Raw genomic sequence first — 21457 nt, 5'->3', positions numbered from 1 at the left:
GATCACTAGTAATATTATTCTGTAAGAAAAGTGTATATGAATCCTATATACCGCTCTCCCTCTGTTAACCCACTTACGGGCAGCCGCAACTTGATTCACACTCGTTGGGCTGCCTTTCCTGATCCAGACCAGATCCAGCCTAGCATGCTGCAGTGGTAGATCTATACTCTGCTCCCATTGGATCGACATTAAAAAGGCTTTATGTGAGACTGGGCCGCTTGAAAGCAACTAGTCAATTAAGCCAGCGTCATATACACACAGGGAACAGTACAACTGGCTGCCACACTCAATAACATTAGTCTATAGAGATTGAAACCTACTAAGAACATTATAAAGCGTACGTCGGTAAATAGAATATGCAAAATAATGATTAAAAAATATACTTGTGTAGAGGAGACGCTAACAGCAACTGAAAAGAAAACATAAACAGTGAAATACGTTTGAGTTTAACATGATCGTCAACTACGTAATGTGTTAAAGTTTAAATTACGTTTTTCGCAATCAGTTGTAATCGAGTAGTTTGGACCTTATTTATTAGTGTTCAGTGAAAGTGTCCTCATCATTATCGACACACAATATTAAAAAGGTTTTGATCCATTGGGGAACGACATTAATACGTTTGGTGTAAATTGAATACTTTGAAAAGATTAGTGAAAGACTGAGTTCTTTTGGTGTGGGCATTGCCCGTACAAGGCACATATTAATATTTACATGTACTGGACGAACCCTCTGACAGAGGCGTGTGTAAAATATTGCATTGTGTTGTAGAGGCTTGTGCAAAATGACTGCAATTTTGAAAGCTGAACTTTTATGATACGCGCATGACACTCACAGGTAGCATTTGTTTAAATGCAACGTCTGTGATTGTTTGAAATCTTCACTCTGTTTGCACCCAGGACAAATGGTGGCTCTACAGAATTCTAATCTACATAGGATGGAAAATTGTTTGTGGATACTTTTTGTGGGTAAGTTTGCTTCAAAATACTATACCTACCTAATGATTTCGAACTGCATCTTTAAAGATATTATTTTGATATAACTTATGTTAACAGCGTATTTGTCAAACACCAATATCCAATGTCACAGCTGCAAATAAATGTTATAGACAATGAGAAACAATGCAGCATAAGACGACATTAATGTTACCAGGGTGTACTGGGGATCTCTCTCTCGCTCTTTCTCTCTCTTCATGGTTGTGTGTGTGTGCGTGTGTCTGTATAAGAGAGAGAGAGAGAGAGAGAGAGAGAGAGAGAGAGAGAGAGAATTGAAGAGGGTTAAAGGGAAGAAAGATTGCTTGAAATAACTATGATTGGTGTAAGATATACCTTTAATATTATAAAGGTATATCGTCTGTTATTGACGAATAATTGCAGAAGGCGTTCTATTCTATTTATTAAATACCCTTATGTTGGCACCCCATGACTCCGTTCCAGCACACGCTGGTAAAGAGTTGTAGGTGTCACCCTGTTTTTTATTTTCTGAAGGTTATAATTTGTAGTTATGTATCCCTGCCCTCTCCTCCCAAATGTAGTTTTCGTGTGTATGAGTGGAAATAATTTGTTTAAATTAAAATTTTTAAATTTTAGTACAGTATTTTCTTCAAGGTTGATCTTGGCTTCGTTTCATCATATTTTAGAGTTGTCCCTACATGCTGGTTCCGAGATGTACTCGTTCCCGTCCGGTAAGCAGGTCTGTTTCCATTCTCATGGCAATACTTGCATATCAATAGAGCTTGTGAGTGTTTCCTTGACCTTGAACCTTTCATGCATGAAACTTAGGATGGTACTCCTATTCCCCTGGGCATATGTCCAAGGTTTTAGTTTCCGCTCCCGTACCCATTCGGTTATCATTATTAGATTTGAGTGACTTGCCATTGTCGTTATTGTCCTGGTGTGGTAGTAGTGAAAGGGGCCACATTAGCGACAATGGGAATTAGCATTACAGACCCCCCCCCCCCCGGGCCACTTTAGCGACAATGGAAATTTAACATTACGAAAAACCCTGGGCCACTTTAGCGACAAGGGGAATTAACATGGGAATAAATCGTGGGTCACTTTAGCGACAAGGGGAATTTAACACGGAACTATAGTGTGGGTCTGTCTAGCGACAAGGGAAATTAACATGGGGGAATAGAGTTTGAGCTTGTCTAGGGACAAGGGGAATTGAACATGGGATTTTTTTATTTTTTTTTTAAATTTAAAAAAAGGGGTAGGCAATTGAAAAGTCATTCTCTTTTCGAGAAATATGGGTGGCCCTGAAAAGGGCCTTTGGGTTTATGTTAATGTATCCATTAACATAAAGGGCACCGCATTGGTCTTCTTCTTGTCCTTAGGCTGCGTCTCACTGTTGGCCCGTAAATTAGCACTCTTTTCAGGCATCCTTGTCTTTCTACGTAGATCCTACGTATCCACAGACTGGTGTTTGTCCTGTGGACAACGGTCCACTTGGATCGGACATACATGAGCATGTCCGTTCTGAACATCATGGAAGACACAAGGGTGGATGATTCGACTGTGGTCCACATCTTGAAGCGACGAGAACAGGTGAATCAATGCAGTGAACTGCGCTTATTTATAGGTAGAGGAAGGATTGAAACGGATTGAGTTCATTCACTAATCCAAACACGCGTTACAAAATTCAGTCAGCCCGCATCCAATCCGAAGAGAGCAGTCTGTGACGTCACGTGGTCTATATAGATTCGCTAGCGCTTGTGTACAGTCAATCTATGCGACAGTGATTCAACATGACGGAAACTCAGAAAACGATCCATTGGGGTGCACCAGCAGGGGAGACTGCCCAAGGGAACCCGGACTTACTTTCAGAAGAGGTGAACTGGGATTTTGTGGATTTTCTCTCCTCGCAAGAATTTGTTCCGGAACCTTCGTTACCTTCTTCATTACCGCAAGTGGAGAATTTTAGACAGAGAGAGAAAGAAGAATTGGAGAAATTTATACAACGACAAAAGGAAGCTGAACAAGCTTTTCTCCTACAGCAGCAAGAAGAAGAGGTAAGAAAAAAACAACAGCAACAACAGCAAGAAGAAGTAGCAGCAAAGAAACAAGAGGGTGAAAATCAAACGGTCACGGTACTGTTGGACATTTTAGCGGAGTTAAGAAGTCTGAAACAAATGTATCAGACTTCTTTATTACGACCGAAGAGAATACGACCTTCCCGAGCTAAACACGTCAACCCTGTGACTAAGCCTACCGTACCACCCTTAGTGATTTCAACCCAATCATCATTATCAACATTACGCAGTCCAGAAGTAGGCCTTGGCCGTGGCAAAGGCTTAAGGCAGTTAAAGTTGATTGCTTGAACTCACCCCTACACCAAAATAAAAAGGCCCTTTTCAGGGCCACCCACATTTCTCGAAAAGAGATAGCCTTTCAATTTGCCAATAATTCAAAAAAAAAAAAAAAAAAAAAACCATTTTACCCCTATAGTACGTGTCTTTGTATGAGTGCGTGAGTGTACCTTCTTATTTTAAAATCAAAACTCAGTGACACTTACCTTATATCATTAATTTATTCTTTTATCCCTTGTTACAATCCAATTCACAATTCACAACATAACACTTTAATAAAAAGTTCATTGACTTCTTCTTTCTCCTTATTTAGTTTCTTTGTTTTTTGAATTTCTTCACCGTCACACTCTTTTCCTCTTCTTCGTCCTCACTTTCTTCCTTTCTTCTTTTCTTCTCCTGTTTCTTTTTCTTCACCTGTCTGCTTTCTTCCTCTGAAAAATCCCTCTCTTCTTCCGAAGAATCCCTCTCTTCTTCTGAAGAATTTCTCTTTTCTTCTGACTCCTCTTGTTTCTTATTTGGGCAATCTGGAGACCAATGTCCTTTTTCTTTACAATAATAACAGGTATCTTGACTTTTGTCTTTTTTAGCCCCTGTTTTTGTTCTTTTTTGACGGTCTGGACACTCTGAAGACCAATGCCCTTTCTTCTGACAGATATAGCAAGTATCTTGACTTTTATCTCGAAAGGAAGGAGAGTAGTCCGTGGGCTGGTCTGAAGAGAATTTTCTAATGACCCCTCGCAAAGCTCTGACGAAACGTTCGATTTGGTTAGTCTCTTCCATCGTTGTGCTCGGCTTGAGAGTGAAATGAATAGTGAAAGGACAAGACACACACCCTTTTATATACGCTGGTCTGCCATGACTATAAATTAGTCTATGGTGTTTAAACTTGAGTCATTTGACGTTTTGCACTCAATATGAAACGATCCTATTCATTCGAGAAGAAAGAAGAAGAAGAAAGTAAGAGGCAGAAACGTGATCTATCGCCTCGTACCAGGGCTGAAATCTTGGCACAAATTCATGCCAGTGATTTTGAAGAGGACATGTGTGAACCAGAATTTGAAACCTCTAAACCAAGTTCACCACCCTTAGTCAACCCTGAAAAATACTATTCCATTCGAGAGACGGAAAAGCGCTCCTCTAGAAAATTTAGAACCACGGCTTACAAATACACGGTGAAGTTTAAAGATTTCAAGGCTGAAGTGCCGTTAGACAAAGCAGAAGTGTTTATCACTTGGGTGTGGGATTCTTTGCTCACTGCACTCAAGCGACAATGTCAACCCAAAGAAGACGATCGCTTGAGACTTTCCATACAAAACGACGGTTTGAAATCCCCTGTTTGGATCGAGTTTAGCACCCCTGCAGAATTGACTGCTTCCAAAGTCATGGACAAGATTCAACACGTACAACAATCTAATGATCAGTTTGACATCACCGATGGTAAAGCTACACTGGACATGACCCACGTCTCTCCTCCTCAAGGGACTGGACGCAAAAAGATGTTATTGGTGGACGACCTTCGCAACACCAAAAAGAGTCTCGTCCGAATTAACAACACTCATGACCAGATGTGTTTAGCCCGTGCCATCGTAGTGGGACGAACCTATGCCAATAAGAACGAAACGGTAGAATGGAAATGAACCTGGAAAACTATTCAACGTTCCGATCGAGCCAAACAACGAAATGAAGCAGAACTCCTGTTGCAACAAGCTGGCCTGTCCAAAGACACACCCTGTGGCATTCCTGAGATGCAAAAATTGCAAGATGTCCTAGCTCCACGATACACCTTGAAAGTGCACCCTCAAGAAATGCGCGGGCCTCTGTTGTTTCGAGGCCAAGATTTTAAGGACGGAAAATACATTCATGTTTATTATCACGATGACCATTTCGATACCATTACCACCATCACCGGATTCCTGGGATACAGATATTACTGTGAGAAATGTGATTATGGTTATAACAATCGAGAGCAACACAAGCATTGTGGAATGAAATGCCCAGGATGTTTGGCCTCTCCACCCTGTCTGAGCGAAGAACCAGTGCCTTGTTCAACTTGTCTGCGCACGTTTGTCAGCCCTGCCTGTTAGCAACAACATTTGAAGACGCAAGGTTCACAGAAGAAATGTGCTTGTCAACTGCTGAGAATGTGCCCTACCTGTGGACAAGGCATACGTACCAATAATGCCAAGGTACACGTATGTCGAGGAAAGAAAAAATGTCACATTTGTCACCACATCGTGGACTTGGAACACCAATGCTACGTGCAAAAATACCAACCCCCACCAGAGAAAGAGGACGGTCACAAGAAGAAAGGCATTTTCATCTTTTTCGATTTCGAATGCATGCAAGAGACCGGCATTCACATTCCTAATTTCTGCGTGGCTCATCGAGCGTGCGAGAAGTGCATTCAAGAACCTATTTTCAGTCATTGCCCTCACTGCAGCAAGATTCCTGGAGGGCGTGAAAAAATCTTTCGGGGACCGAACACGTTAGCCGATTTTGCCCAATGGGTTTTAGACCCCATCGACAAGACGTGGAGCCAAGAGGACATCGAACGTTACGGAGATTGTCATCGTCATACCACGGTGATGGCTCACAATTTCTCCGGATACGATGGACAGTTTCTTTTGAGATACTATACGGAACAAAGCAACGAGCGTCCTAAAGTCACTTTGAACGGAGCCAAAATCATTTTCATGCAAGTGGGACAAGTGCAGTTTAAAGATTCGATGAGTTACTTGGCCATGCCTTTGAGTCGAATGCCTAAAACGTTTGGAATGACAGAAATGGCTAAAGGTTATTTTCCTCACTTTTTCAATACGGAAGCCAATCAACACACCGTTCTACCCCATTTGCCTGAGGCTCACTATTACGACCCCGACAACATGCGTACCGAACAACGAGAAGCTTTCTACGCTTGGTACCAGGCTCATGCCTCTGACCCCTTCGACTTTCAGGAAGAAATGTTAAAGTATTGTCGTTCCGACGTGGACATTTTACGACGTTGCTGTGGAAAATTTCGAGAACTGTTCATGGAACACGGAGGGGTCGATCCTTTGAAAGAAGCTTGCACCATTGCCAAAGCGTGTTCCTTAGTGTATCGGCAACGATTCATGCCTGAAAACACCGTGGCTGTCATCAGCCCTCAAACGACCAACTTTGTCAAGCGTCAATACTCGGTCAAAGCCCTACGCTGGTTACATTACTTGTGCGACAAGGAAGACAAGTGGATTCAGCATGCTCGCAACGGAGGGGGCGAAAAGACCATCGGAACGTATTCGGTCGATGGTTGGGACTTAGAAAACCCCAAGATCGTGTACGAGTTTAACGGTTGCTTATTTCACGGATGTCCCGTCTGTTACACTGATCGTAGCACTAAAAATCAGTTTTTGCAACGAACCATGGAAGACTTGTACCAGGACACTTGTCAGCGACGCCTAAAGTTAGAACAGCAAGGAAATGTGGGAACACGAGTACGATCACCGTATGAAAACCGATCCCGAGTTTAAACGTCTCGTGGAAAGTTACCAGTTCATGGACCCGCTGAACCCGAGGGATAGTTTGTACGGAGGAAGGACCAATGCCACCTGTTTGCTGTACCAAGCGGACGAAGAGAAAGGAGAAGAAATCAAATACTTGGACGTGTGTTCGCTGTATTCCTACGTGTGCAAATATTGTCGCTTTCCTGTAGGGCACCCGCAAATGTTAACGGAACACATCGACCTGAAAAACATTCGACAATACGAAGGCTTGATCAAGTGTAAAGTTTTGCCTCCCACGAACCTATACCATCCCGTCTTACCTCACCATTGTCAAGGCAAACTGATGTTTCCCTTGTGTCGTACTTGTGCCGAAACGTGCAACCAAGACCAGCCTTGCCATCACAGCCAGGAAGAACGGGCCTTGACGGGGACGTGGGTCAGCGTGGAATTGTTCAAAGCTCTGGACATGGGATACCAACTGTTAGAAGTGTACGAAATTTGCCACTTTCCCAAGACACAACAATACCACAAGGGTGATCCCAGTCAGAAAGGCGTTTTCGCTGACTACGTGGATGCCTTTTTGAAACTGAAACAAGAAGCGAGCGGCTATCCGTCCTGGTGTCACACTCCCGAAGACCAAATAGAATTCAAAGAGAAATACTATGAACAAGAAGGCATCACTTTAGACCACATCGAGAAAAACGAAGGCAGGCGATCGTTTGCCAAAGTGATGTTAAATTGCTTGTGGGGTAAAATGGCACAACGACCGTGTTTACCCAAGACGGAATATTTGACAGAACCTTCCCGCTACTTCCAAATGATTCACGACAAAACCAAGTACATGAAACACGTGGACGTCGTTCGCGAGGATTTGATCTTGGTCAATTACGAAGAAGATCTGGACTTTGTACAAGACGACCCTTTTGGAAATGACATCACTGCGGCTTACGTGACAGCTCATGCTCGTTTAAAATTGTACGAAGCTTTATAACTGTTAGGGGAACGCGTCCTGTACTTTGACACGGACATTTGCATTTACATCCATCACCCGAGTCAACAGCACCCTGACATCGAAGGAGACCGTTTAGGAGCCTGGACAGACGAGCATCCCGACGACAAGATTCTAAGTTTCGTCAGTGGCGGTCCCAAAAATTACGGCTACGAATACCGGGACAAACAAGGAGAAGTGCACACGACGTGCAAAGTCAAAGGAATGACTCTGAATTATCGTACCAGTCGTGTGGTCAATTTTGGGGTATTGAAAGAAGCCTTGCAATCGGGAGAGGATGGAAACTTTAAAGTGACCACCTATCAACCGAACAAAATTGTACGTTTACCCACTCACCACATCGTCAGTCTGCCCCTGGAAAAAGTCTATCAAATCGTGTACCAGAAGGAGTGCGACTTCCCAATCATTTCACCTTACCGTATGGAAATGTCGGTATTGGTCTGTATATAAAAAGGAACCCTAGGCAAGACCGATAGTTCATTGTGACTACCAAGACCGAGCGAACAAGATGAATACTTTCAGAGAAACACAAAACAAGTTGTTTAGAAAGGCACAATTCAAGTGTGGGGCTTCGGAAGTGGAATGCGATTGTGAGCCTTGCGATGGGTACGATGCTGTACGTTGTGACCTTAGCGATGCCGTAAAGCATCATGGGAACTTTGTTCTTACGACCCCTATCATGGAAAGTGATGCTGTGCGTGTCAAACCGGAGGGATGCGAAAGTGATGCCGCTCGTCCTCTTGGACATTTTACTGGGTTTCGTTTTAAAGGGGAATGTTCACCTTCACGTCTACCCCTCTACGGATGTCATCCAGCCCTGAGCAAACTCCTGTTCGTGTCACCCAACCCTCATCGAAACGAAGCTGTGAAACATGAATATTCGTTCCCTGTGCGTTTGTCGGAATACTGCGACTTTGAAAATCGTCTTCAATCGTTCAAAGGAAAATGGCCTAAGTATCTGGGAGGACCGACCCCCGAAGAATTAGCCATGTTTGTGCAAAGAGTACATTTCTTGTGTCAGACCAAAGAGGATTTAGTATGACCTATTCATGGATACTTTGCTAGAGAACATTCGTGCTTTGCCTGTGGAGTTGAGAGAACGCATTTACCGAGAACTGATCAAAATACAAGTGAAACGCAAACGCAAAGTTATTGAACCGTTTTTAAATTATGCTCTGTTCCAAAGTACAAGAAGACTGATTATGAGTGGATATTACATTAGGCACAAAGTTAAAGGAGGCTATTGGCCACCACCCAACGATTCCAAAAACAGTGTATATACTTATGGATACTTTACAAGAGAACATTTTGGGCTTGCCTGAAGAGTTGAGAGAAAGGATTTACCGAGAGCTGGTGAAAATACAAGTCAAACGTAAAGAACAAGTGCATCCGTTACGTCACCAGATCTTTAACCACTGGTACCTGAATGGTATAAGAGAACTGATTCGTCAGAAATTGTTTCAGTGGTCAGACCTTGTTAGTGACTTAGTGAATGAACGAAATGTTCATCATTTTGGTTACTTCGAGATTCACCTAGAGCAACGCATTGAGGAAGGCGAGTTAAAGGATTACCAACATATGCTACGTGGAATCTACTTAGTGGAAGAGAAAACTTCTAATCGAAGTTTGAACTGTAGGTTACAGTATTCTAGATTTCCTTCTGGAGAACGAAGATGTCTGGGTAGAATGTACATGTATTGCTTCCGAAACAAAGAGAGTACAAAAACAGGAATCCATGCCACGTCTTATGTCACAAGTGATTGAACAGATTCCGTGGAAGGAACTCAATGACCATATTCAAACCGTGGATCATTACCATCGATTATTACAAGAACTGTATCCATTCAATTTGGGTCGACAAGTGGTGTGTGTCTTAGTGACTTGTTTTCTGGGATTTCGTTTACCAGCCGATTCTTTGTGGACTCTTTACGATCAGTACTTACCACCTCAATGGCCTTAAAGAACTTCCCCAGTGGCAGGACCCTCCAATTTAGTGGCAGTGGCTGCTGCTCACAAAGTACCTTCTCCCAAAATCAAAGTCCAAGAAAGATCGGGCATGTTACAAAGTTTACTGGATTTGTCCATGCAAGAACTGGCTCGGTTTAGTCCGTTGCGTACCCCTGCACGACGTGTCATGCCTGTCCTCAAACTGATACGACGTAAAGACAATCAGTGGCGACGCGTTCCAGTATAAAAAAGGCCTGTGACCAAGTCGGGGGTATGAGTGATTTTTGTTGCTCCTGAAGACTCAAAGATGTCACCCTCCAGAAAACCACAAGGAAAGAAAAGGAAAGGACTACCACCACGTTTAGTCAAACATGGGGACATGTTATCTATCCTGTCCAAAGCTTCTCCACCTCTACGAAAAAAACTCATTCAATCGGCCTCCAAAGAGGTCATCAATACCGTGTGTGAATATTGTTTGAACGTCTTGAAAGGCACGATCCCTTTGTCCAAACACCAGAAACAATGCTTAAGCAAACATCGTCACGTTCTTCGCCAAATGGTTCAAAAGAAAATTCCCATTCGTCAAAAAAAGATGTTAGTCCAACGTGGAGGCATTTTGCCTCTCTTGTTAGGCCCCATACTGAAAGGAGTCTTGGGAACCATGTTGGGAGGACTGGTGGGAGCAAGATAAAAAGGCTCTCGGAAGTCCCAAGATCTCAGAATCGACCCCTGACAACCCCATGGAAGGACGAAAACTGGCTTTAGTGCCTTACAAACGATGGATGGAATACCATCAGTGGCAAGAACAACGCACCCCACATTTACCTCCCAATCCCAATTTGAGCGAGATGTCCCAGTTACAACACGAATTGCAGTCCTTGATGGATCGCCAAGATTTGTCCGAAACAGAAAAATCGCAAAAGTACGGCCAACTCTTGCAACAACTGCAACTCTTTCACCAGAAAGCTTTAGACGAAACAGCTCTACCCACTCTGAAAGATTTTAATACCTTGATGAAAAGTCCAGCACCATCACCAGTATCAGTACCAATACCAGTAGCACCACTACCCGTGACCAAGACAGAAAAAGGAGAAGAAGAAGAAGGGTTTCAAACTCCACCAGAAAAAGTACGCAAGTTAACAACACCACCTACCTCCAGAATTGGATGGATTAAAAAGATGATGGCCACCCCTTCTTCATCACAAGAGAAAAGAAAGTGAAGACAGAAGTGAAGACAGAAGTGAAACAAGAACCGATATATCCGCTCAGACATCCTCCTTTTCAACACCTATTGCCGGTCGCACACGCAAAGCATTGCAATCCAAGAAAATACCCCAAGCGAAAAAGAGTAGCATCCTCCAAGAGTGGGTGCCTTATTAACACACCAACCAACACAAAAAATGGAAAAAGTCTTAGCCAGCATTTACTACGATCCCTCCCATCCTGCAGGTTACGAAGGAGTTCAAAAATTTTATCGTGCTGCCAAAACTCGACTGAAAAGTCTCCGTTTACCTCAAGTGCAACGATGGTTACAAGAACAAGCTACCTACACTTTACACAAACCCATTCGACGCAAGTTTGCCAGAAGTCGCACCCGAGTGGAAGGCATCGATCATCAATGGCAAGCCGATTTAGCCGATGTCTCTCATTTGGCCAGCTACAATCGTGGCTACAAATATTTGTTTTGTGTCATCGACGTCTTTTCCAAATTTGCCTGGGTCGTGCCCTTGACTTCCAAATCGAGCAGCGAGTTAGTGCGAGCCCTGCAACGGGTGTTGAAACAAAGCGGTCGTCACCCTCTTCGATGGCAAACGGACAAAGGCACCGAATTTCTGAACCAAGCTTTCCAAAAAGAATTAAAGAAAAGTGACATTCATTTTTTTACCACCGAGAATCCCGAAACCAAAGCCAGCATCGTGGAACGTTTTCAACGCACTTTGAAAGAACGCATGTGGAAATATTTCACGCATCACCACACTCTGAAGTACATCGACATCTTACCGCACCTGGTGCAAGCTTACAACCAATCTTACCATCGAAGCATCAGACGTGCTCTGCAAGACGTGACTCCCGACAACGAAGTATTGGTGTTTGAGCACCTGTTTGGTACGTCCCCGACGAGGGCTGTCCCTAAGAAAAGTGGAGACTTGGCCGTAGGAGATTGGGTGCGCATTGGCAAAACCAAACGCACTTTCGATAAAGGTTACTTACCTAACTGGACGACCGAATTGTTTCGCGTCACTGGACAAGTGCATGGCCGTCATCCTGCCGTCTATAAATTGGAAGACATGAACGGAGAAATGCTCAAAGGAACGTTTTATTTGCCCGAGTTACAACGTGTCACCAAAAAAGAAGACGACGTGTACGACATCGAAAGCATTCTCGAATGCAGAACCCGTAAAGTGGGCAAACGACGTGTCAAAGAAGTCAAAGTACGTTGGAAAGGATATCCATCCAGTTTTGATTCTTGGATCGACGCTTCGCAAGTCATCGACTATAAAAAGAAGTGACCATCATGCCCTTTCACACAGACGCAGCTACGTCGACCACTCCTCCTTCACCTAGTTCATCTGTACAAGATTTACAAAAACAACCCTTGTGGGTGTGGTGTGGAGAACGTGTGCCTAAAACGCAAATCGTCTTTTTCTGTCAAATCTTCGTGGTGTATTGTGTTATCGGGGCAGCCATTGCCAATTTGAGTTTGCAACAAGGAGACAAACAATTGTGGACCATTTTATTGAGCAGTTGCATCGGTTACCTGCTTCCCAATCCCTCCCTGAAATTCTCCTCGAACGGGAACCACGGGAACCTTGTCTCCAGTGGCAGTGTCAGTCACCACTCCAACCTCAACCAGAACCCCATTTTGGGCGGAGACACGCCTCTGACGTCCAGTAACCCCTCGGACAGCCACAGAACTCTGGAATTATGAGTCACCAAAACCAATTTTACTTAACCTTACCCAATGACAGTTCCATGGAGGTGTTTCCCCACAACACGTTGTGCTGTTACACGGCCAAATTACCTCAGGGCATCCCCTTAGATCACGAAGCCCATTGGGAAGTGGCTTTAGTAGAAATCATTCACCCGACCCAAGTCCTCAATGTCCTTCCCAATCAAAATTTTTTTGATATGGAAGTTCATGACGAGCAAATGCAACAGTGGATGGATAGCAATGTCAAATACGACAAGAAAACCCGTTCACAAAATCAAAAGTACACTACCTATCACTTGTTCATTCCCCCAGGCTATTATTTTAGTGGTCAACATTTGGTCAGCACCATAGCCACCAGGTTTAATGGCGTGTTTCTGAAAGCTTTGGAGAGTGTCAGAAAAAGTGTCACCATGGAATACCACAAAGCAGCTCGTCGCTTCTCGATGAGATTTGACGGGAGTAAAATCGTGTCCATTTTATTTTGTCCTGAATTGTATGACATGTTGGGCGGAGACATGAAGATGAGAATGGCCATGATCAAGAAAAACGAATTACCCATCGTTTATGACAACGAGTCTTATAGCAAGTTATTTCGTACCGCAGTAGAACTGAATCAAGGACTGAATTTGATGTTCGTGTATTCCGATGTGGTGGAGTACAACGTGGTGGGACACACCTCCGTACCGTTACTGCGTGTCATTCCTTTCAAAGTGGATTCTGCCACGAACGCTGACGAGGAAGGTGGAAACACTTACCACGTTCACCGCGAATTTGTCCATCCTCACTATTTGCCTGTCAGCGAATCGTATTTGGACACGGTCAACATTACTATAAAAGGAGATTTGGGACAAAATATTCCATTCACCAAAGGAAAAGTCACGGTGAAACTCCATTTTCGAAAACGGTTTTCTCACGACTCTTAAGTCATGTATCCAGTGTACCGAGGGGTTGCTCGACAGCGAGGACACGGTTTAGGAGATATGTTAAAATCGGCCTTTCGTTCGGTGGCCCCAGTGTTGAAACCGATGGTGACATGCGGATTGCACGCATTGAAAGATGCGGCACTGACGCAAGTCAAAGAATTTCTCCAAAATGTCATCATCGACAAACAAAACCCTAAAGAAGCCTTCATGAGGGCAGACAAAAATGTCTTGCTTCAAACGGGCAAAGACATTTTGGGTCGCCGAGAAACACCTATAAATGCCCTGCACGTTACCGAGTCAGGCATTCAGCAAGGACAAGGCAGAAAGAGACGACACAGAAAACACCCTTTCACCAGACTTCAAGCTAGAAAGGCCAAGAAAAGAAGAACCGTTCGAGACTTAGACGTTTTCGATTATTGAGAAAGAACAAAAAAAATGATGCACCGAGAGTCTTGCGCTTGTTCCAAGTCGGAACTGGATCTGTTTGCCATGCCCCCCACCATGATGACCATGCAAGAATCCCAGTGGGTGGAATTTCACCTCGTCTCCTCTTTGACGGATTCCGCTCCCATCGACTTTGAAATCAAAGGACAGCCCGAAGATTACATCGATCTGAATAGCAGTTACTTGTACCTGAAAGTCAAAATTCTAGATAAGACTGGAGGTGCTATAGACGATGAAGCAGTAGCTCCCGTCAACAATTTCATCCATTCCTTGTTCAGTGGAGTGGACTTGTACTTGAATAACAAACTGGTCAGTAGCAGCATGGATACTTACCCTTATCGTGCCTACCTGGAAAATCTTTTGACGTACGGAATAGATGCCAAGAACACTCATCTCGATGCCTGTGTGGTATGGGAAGCTGACGAACCTACCAAGTTTGAAATATTGGAAACTGATGAAAAGAAAGACAACAATGATGGATTTCTAGAACGAAGAAAGAGAATCACGGGAGTCGACACAAGTTTAGAACTGATGGATCGTTTGCATTTGGACATGTGGTTGCAAGAAAAGTATTTGCTGAACGGGGTGGATGTCCGCCTGAGACTGAATCGTAGCAGTACCGCTTTCCATTTACTGGCTGATAGTGACGGTTACAAAACCAAAATCCAAGAAGCCAGACTCTACGTACGCCGTGTGGAAGTGTTACCTTAGGTGGGAAACGACATCAGTCAGACGTTGAGCAGAACGACCGCCAAGTATCCCATACGACGCGTGGAAGTGAAAACCTTCACCATTCCCAAGGGACAGCGATCCATGATCGAAGATCATCTGTTCCAAGGACAGTTACCCATACGTTCGATCGTTGGTATCGTCGAGAATACAGCCTTCAACGGAGCTGCCGGAAAAAATCCTTTCTACTTTCAACACTTTGGCGTGTCCAAAACCGAAGTCAGTCGCGATGGCAAAACCTTGTGTACCCGACCTTTTGAACCTGACTTTACCAAGAAGAATTACTTGAGATCGTACTTGTCCTTGTACGAAGCCACCGGACAGTTAGGAACCAATACAAGTCACGGTATTACGTACGAGGATTATGCAGGAGGCTATGCTTTGTGGGCTTTTGATTTCACTCCAGACCAAGGCAGCGACGAGGGACATTTCCACCCTATAAAATCCGGCCAGATTCGTGTGGAAATTCAGTTCAAAGACCGAGACCCTGATGAAACGGTGAACGTCATCCTGTATGCAGAATTCGATAATACCATAGAAATTAACAGTTTGAGAGAAGTCATTCTAGATTACTAGAAGCCATGGAAGACTGTTATCCCTCTTTACCTAGTGGAGAAACTTTGGACATGGAATGTGAGGAGACCATGGAAAAAGAAGAAGTGATCATGATGAAGTCGAGATGGCCAGAACAAGAAGCCCATTTAGTCTGCTGTTTTGCCAAACACTTGGTGGAAAAAATGACGGAATTGATCAAGAAAGATTGCTATGGATGTCAAAACAATCATCCCATTCAAATTCAACACGATACATGCCTGAAGTTGAGTTAAGAAGAAAAATTGGACGTGTATCTGGACGAGGCTTGGAGTCTCATCTCGGACGAAGACGTGTGGCACCAGTGGTGTAAAGACTTGCGTGAACATTCTTGTCCACCATTAACCACTCAAGAGATCCATCGTATCGAAGCTCTCCTGAATCAGAGTGAGGAGACGAAACGAAGAAACGGTTATTTGTCAGACATTTTCAAGCAAAAAGTCAGATCGAATTGACGACTTATTATTACCTGTGAAGAAGAAGAAAAAAAACACACAAAACATGGATACCTGGGAACTTTATTACCTTTTAAACCACAGTTCGTATACGGCTTCTTGGAATCCTGTCGTCTGTGCTAAAGATGAACTCCCTCATCGCAAACCTCAAAACCATCAAGCTTATGTCATTAACACGGACGACAGTCATCTCCCAGGAACCCACTGGGTAGCCGTTTACTTTCCTCAAGAAGGATGTGTGGAATATTTCGATTCGTACGGATTGCCCCCTTTGGAAGACGATATTATTGACTTTATGAGAAGAAATGCTCAAACCACCCGATTCAATAATGTGAAATTACAAGGCACAGATTCCTTGGTGTGTGGACAGTACTGCGTGTATTTTCTGCATCATCGCAGCCTGGGCTATTCCTTAGAACATTTAGTGACTCATTTTGATCCTCGTTCTTCTTCTAGAAACGATGTGAAAGTAGATCGATGGTTTTGTGACCATTATGCTTATCTTTTGTCTCAAGCTAGGAAACGTAGTGTCCATCAATGGCCTAATGACTTCCAACAGTGGAAATCACAATTTCATTCACAACGTTGTCAGCCCTGTTTAAAGTAGAGTGTGAATTGAGAAAAATGTTTGTCATTTTTTAAAAAAATGTTTGATGTTATCATGTTGGATTATTGTTAAAAATGTTAGAAATGTTGTTGTTTAGTGTTAAGTGATTTTTGAATAAAAAATGTGTTTTGAAAAAAATGCCTTTGTCTTTTGTTTAGCTATAAGAATGTTGGATTCATGCTCTTTAATTTCTTACTATCCCTCTCATGACACTCATTGAACGTTGCGGCTCGAGAACCGTGGAGGGATGTTTTCCTTCACGGCCGCGCTTTGACTTTAAGAACCGGGGTTGTTTCCAGTCTAACCATCCATTGTCGACTCATCCTCCTACGAAGATGTGCTCCAAACTAGCTAAGCTCAACGAAGCCTACGTGAATTTGCATAGGGTCAGACACAGTCTGATACCGAAGCCAGAAGAAATAGAGAATGTGAGAATGCTAAAAGTTACTGAATACCTGATAGAAGAGCTCTTCAGAGAAGAAGTGAACAGGGAGAAAGAAGAATGGACAGAGAAGTACAGACTTCAGAGACAGCAGCAACAGCAGCAGCTACAACAACAACAACAACAACAACAGCAGCAACCTGAAGCTGACAGAGGCTTTGTCGATTGTCGTATCGACACCAAAGAGTTCTTCTTCTCTTTCCGAAGAAGCAGACCTATCGCCAGAAAGTCTATCCTTAGAGGACATCGCATTCTTAGAAACTAAAAAAAGATTGCCATAGCAAACAAAACAAACAAAAAACAGCCCTTTTCAGGGCTACCCCAATACTCTAGAAAAGAAATAACTATCAATTTGCCAATGTGTGTAGGTAGAGTAGTGTGAATATAAACACTAACTCTTTTTTAAAAAAAATGTGAGGGTATGTGTTTGTGTATAGGATTGTGTGTTTGTAAGTGCTCACGCAAGTTGGTATGGATAGTAGATTAAAATAATGTTTTTTGGTGTTTCAGGTGTAGATTTGGGGTTAGATTGGATTGCTTTGCGTATGTAAATAGTCTATTGAAGTGATTTATAAAAAATTTTTAAATTTTAGTGATGGGTAGCATAAAAAAGTGAGTGAGTGAGTGTTTCTTTTAGGTCCGCGCGTTGTTGTTTTTGGTCATGATCTAGGTAAGATCAATTTTATGTTTTTTAGGGGGATGTTTTCCTTCACGTCCGCGCTTTCACTATAAATTGTAACTCGTTCGGCAGTCTAGCTACCCTTGTTGATTGATCAACACCAAAAATGAACACGAGACTGGCGAAACTGTTGGAACTTCATGTGCATCTGGAATATGCCAGGCGCATACTAAATGAACTAGCCGCGGAAGCCATTGTGGAAGAGGGAAGGATAAGAGAGGAGGAGGAAAGAAGAAACAAAGAAGAGGAGGAGAGAAGATGCAAAGAAGAGGCGGAGAGAAGAAACAAAGAAGAGGAGGAGGAAAAGGAGAGAAGAAGAAATTTCAGAATCCCAGAAACCGAAAATTGGGATTCTGAAGCCACATATCCTGCCTCTGCTCTCTCCCCCAAAAAAGTAAAAAGTAACTGGGGAACAAGATGTGTATGTGGCGCTAGGCCTGGAAGGTGTCACCATTAACCAGGTGTCCATGAAGTTCAAAAAAAAAAAAACAGCCCTTTTCAGGGCTACACAATACTCAAGAAAAGAAATAACCATCAATTTGCCAATGTGTAGGTAGAGTAGTGTGAATATAAACAATAACTCTTTATTCATAGTGCGAGTGTATGTGTTTGTGTGTTTGTGTTTGTGTTTGTAACTGCTCAAGTAAGTTTGTGTGAATAGTAGATTATGGGTTTCTTTATTATTTCTTAGCGTATGTGAAGAGTATAGTTTGGGTTTTATTATATGAAATGAGAAAAGTGGGGGATGTTTTCCTTCACGTCCGCACGTTGTTTGGTCATGATCTAGGTAAGATCAATTTTGTTTTAGGGGGATGTTTTCCTTCACGTCCGCACTTTTTAGTATAAGAACCCACAACGTTCGTCGTTCGCACCATTCTAAGGAATAAAGGAAAGAAAATGGTAGCTGTAACAGAATTGTTTAACCAGTTAAAGGACATTTGGTATTGGATGGTGGATGGAGCTTATGCAGTGGAAAGGATTGAACGTGAATGGAAGTATGAAGTAACCAGGGATTTTGTAAGAAGGCAAGTGACAAACCTAAAATCAGCCATGGATCTGGTGGCAGAGATGATAGAAGAAGAAGTAAAAAGACTAAGAGGCTTTATAGATCCAGAGTATGTAAAGATTGGCCACTTGAAAGAAGCCATGGATAATGTGCTAGAAGTAAGGTGTTTTTTGGAAGAAGTAATGGAATGGACAGAGTGGTCCTTTGTTAAAAAAGGCCTGGACCAGATTAAGAAATCGGAACAACTTATGAGAAAAGTGATGGAGGAAGAGGTCATGAAGATCAAAGACAAGTGGAGTAAAGAAAGAAAGGAGAAAGAAAACTTAAAGAAAAAAGACGCATTTGAAAAACTCAACAGCAATTGGATAAAGATACAAGAGAAGTTCAGGGCTATGGGGCACCCAGACTGGTTACCAGAAAAAGAAAAGAGGAAGAAGAAAGGAATTTTGGGAAAGATTAGGGGGTGGATGAGGAAATGGAGGAAATAGAAGAAGAAGCAGAAGAAACCCAAAGGCCCTTTTCAGGGCCACCCATATTTCTCGAAAAGAGAATGACTTTTCAATTGCCTACCCCTTTTTTAAATTTTTAAAAAAAAAAAAATCCCATGTTCAATTCCCCTTGTCCCTAGACAAGCCCAAACTCTATTCCCCCATGTTAATTTCCCTTGTCGCTAGACAGACCCACACTATAGTTCCATGTTAAATTCCCCTTGTCGCTAAAGTGACCCACGATTTATTCCCATGTTAATTCCCCTTGTCGCTAAAGTGGCCCAGGGTTTTTCGTAATGTTAAATTTCCATTGTCGCTAAAGTGGCCCCGGGTGGGGGTCTGTAATGCTAATTCCCATTGTCGCTAATGTGGCCCCTTTCACTACTTGTGGTGCTATTTGTGTATGTTGTGTTGCTACTGTATATTTTCCTGTAAGGGCTGGCACTATCTAGAATTCTAGATCATATCTTGAGAATTTTATGTTACCTATCTGATTTTCGGTGGTGGTGTGGTAGGGTTGTTTTATTAATTTCCTGCTGATGGTCATTTGCATGGATTTGTAATGTTATTAGGTTGGATTGAGTGTGTTGAGGCAATTTTGATAGTAGTTCTTTTCCAAATTTAGCTTGGTACTGTATTATGTCTTTTTCCTTTTTTATATTTGGTTAGATTTAAAGTGTGGGGCAATTTTGATAGTAGTTCCCTTCCAATTTATAGCTAGGTGGTTTTTGATGGCTGGTAGAGTTCTGTTTATTACTCTTTGGGGAGTGGTACTACCAACATCTTGAGGTTTATAAACTGCCTGTTAGTGGCTTTACGGTCTTGGGGTGTAATTAATCATTGTCAGTTAGAATTATAGAATTTGCGGGCATTGTTAATTAAAAAGGATATTTTTTATAGGTTAGTTTGTATATAATTAGGTTATTTAGTAATTTTAAGGGTTCATTAGTGATACTTATGGCTTATAGTCAGTTTAAAGTTTGAAATGTGACCCAATTAAATAGTTACTGAAGCGTTCACATACCTAAATGATTGTAAAAGCCTCTTTTACTATTTGAGCCTAGCGTTGCTCAGTTTATGACATAGCTCGTGATGCTAACGGCACCGTCTCTGAGTGCTACCGTGCTTCTGCGGTAGCACAGCACCTAGTCCAAAAGAAGATGCATCTACAGACACAACTGCTTCTCTATTTCGATCATAATGTGTTAAAAGTTGGTGAAAATATAATTTCTTGCTTGATATCATTAAAGGCTTGTGTTTGATCTGGTGATATGTTAAAGCTTACACTAGCATACTGTCTTACGGTATGTGTACATTGTGTCTTACGGTATGTGTACATTGTGTCTTACGGTATATGTACATTGTGTCTTACGGTATGTGTACATTTTTTTGGCAAATATCTAATAAAACAAGAATGGAAATCAAAGAAAATTTCCTCGAGTTAAAAGTGCGAAGTGTCTCTCTTATTCATCCCAAAGTATACGATGAAAACGAATATATCAGTAATATATCAGTAACATTAGCATACAGGTTCGAAGTTTGTTTCCAGTGGATCATTGATTTAGTGTATTACAAGTCATCCCCATTTCCATGTCGGAACCACACACCCCCATCAGAAACAAAGCTTTGAAAATCTGTAGAAACGATTTGGTAATAATAATATGATAATGGTGTCTCATAAACAAAACTAACAGTTTAACGATTGTATATGTTCTGTGAATTCTGAAGGGGCATGAAGGAGAAATGCAGAGCAATCACTTAGTCGAATAGCAAAGTTCGATTGGTTCGTAATCGCGATGACGTCGAGAATAAACTTACATTATGGATAGTGCTGTAATAACCAAAGGGATTTCTTTACCGAACGATGTAAAATTCTGACGCGAATCCCGCTAAGAGTCTTATGCTTCCCTTGATTGCAAATACTCTAATACAACTACTGTCATTAACTGGTAAGGTCAAGATGTCCATTCTGTATAGAATTTTACTATACTTAACACAAGACCACAAATCACACAATTTCCCAATTGTCTGTCAACTGCACAACGGCATGGTTTCTTTTCATTAAGTTTCCCTAACGTACCGCCAGCATTTCACGCCGTGAAGCTATACAATTCAACCACCTAATAAATGGAACTATTTTTACTACGCCACCTTAGGCCAGTCAAATATAAGTTTTAAGCCACATGTAGCATGTAACTTTGCACCATATATACCAGCAACAATAAATGGCGCCTGACGACGGCGGAACAGTCCCTTCTAGTTTATTCTATTGTATAATTTACCAGTGTCCAATCATTAATACTGCACCTGGAGTCACACAATCAATTTGCACAACTAAATTTTATTAGGCACTACTGAACTCGAAGGACACTCGTGCGGTTCTAACCTGAGTTGATAAAAAGTAAATCATGGTATCATGGAA

At 42.3% G+C, this 21457-nt stretch overlaps 1 protein-coding gene across 1 annotated transcript in view; it reads left to right on the top strand.

Moving 5' to 3' along the window:
• The first annotated feature begins 212 nt into the window (after window positions 1–212).
• LOC149775946 (uncharacterized) overlaps window positions 213–21457 on the top strand; it is a 107257-nt gene continuing 86012 nt past the window's right edge. The window contains exon 1 of the mRNA XM_089941426.1: window positions 213–965. Coding sequence (XP_089797552.1) covers window positions 902–965 — 64 coding nt within the window. The 5' untranslated portion in view covers window positions 213–901. The remainder of the gene's footprint in view (window positions 966–21457) is intronic.

This window comes from Sinohyriopsis cumingii, chromosome 18 (genome assembly GCF_028554795.1).
Source record: "Sinohyriopsis cumingii isolate HCF-2022 chromosome 18, ASM2855479v2, whole genome shotgun sequence".
In the NCBI taxonomy this organism is placed as follows: domain Eukaryota; kingdom Metazoa; phylum Mollusca; class Bivalvia; order Unionida; family Unionidae; genus Sinohyriopsis; species Sinohyriopsis cumingii.
Note: the sequence above shows the minus strand (reverse complement) of the source record. Positions and strands in the feature narration are given on the sequence as shown.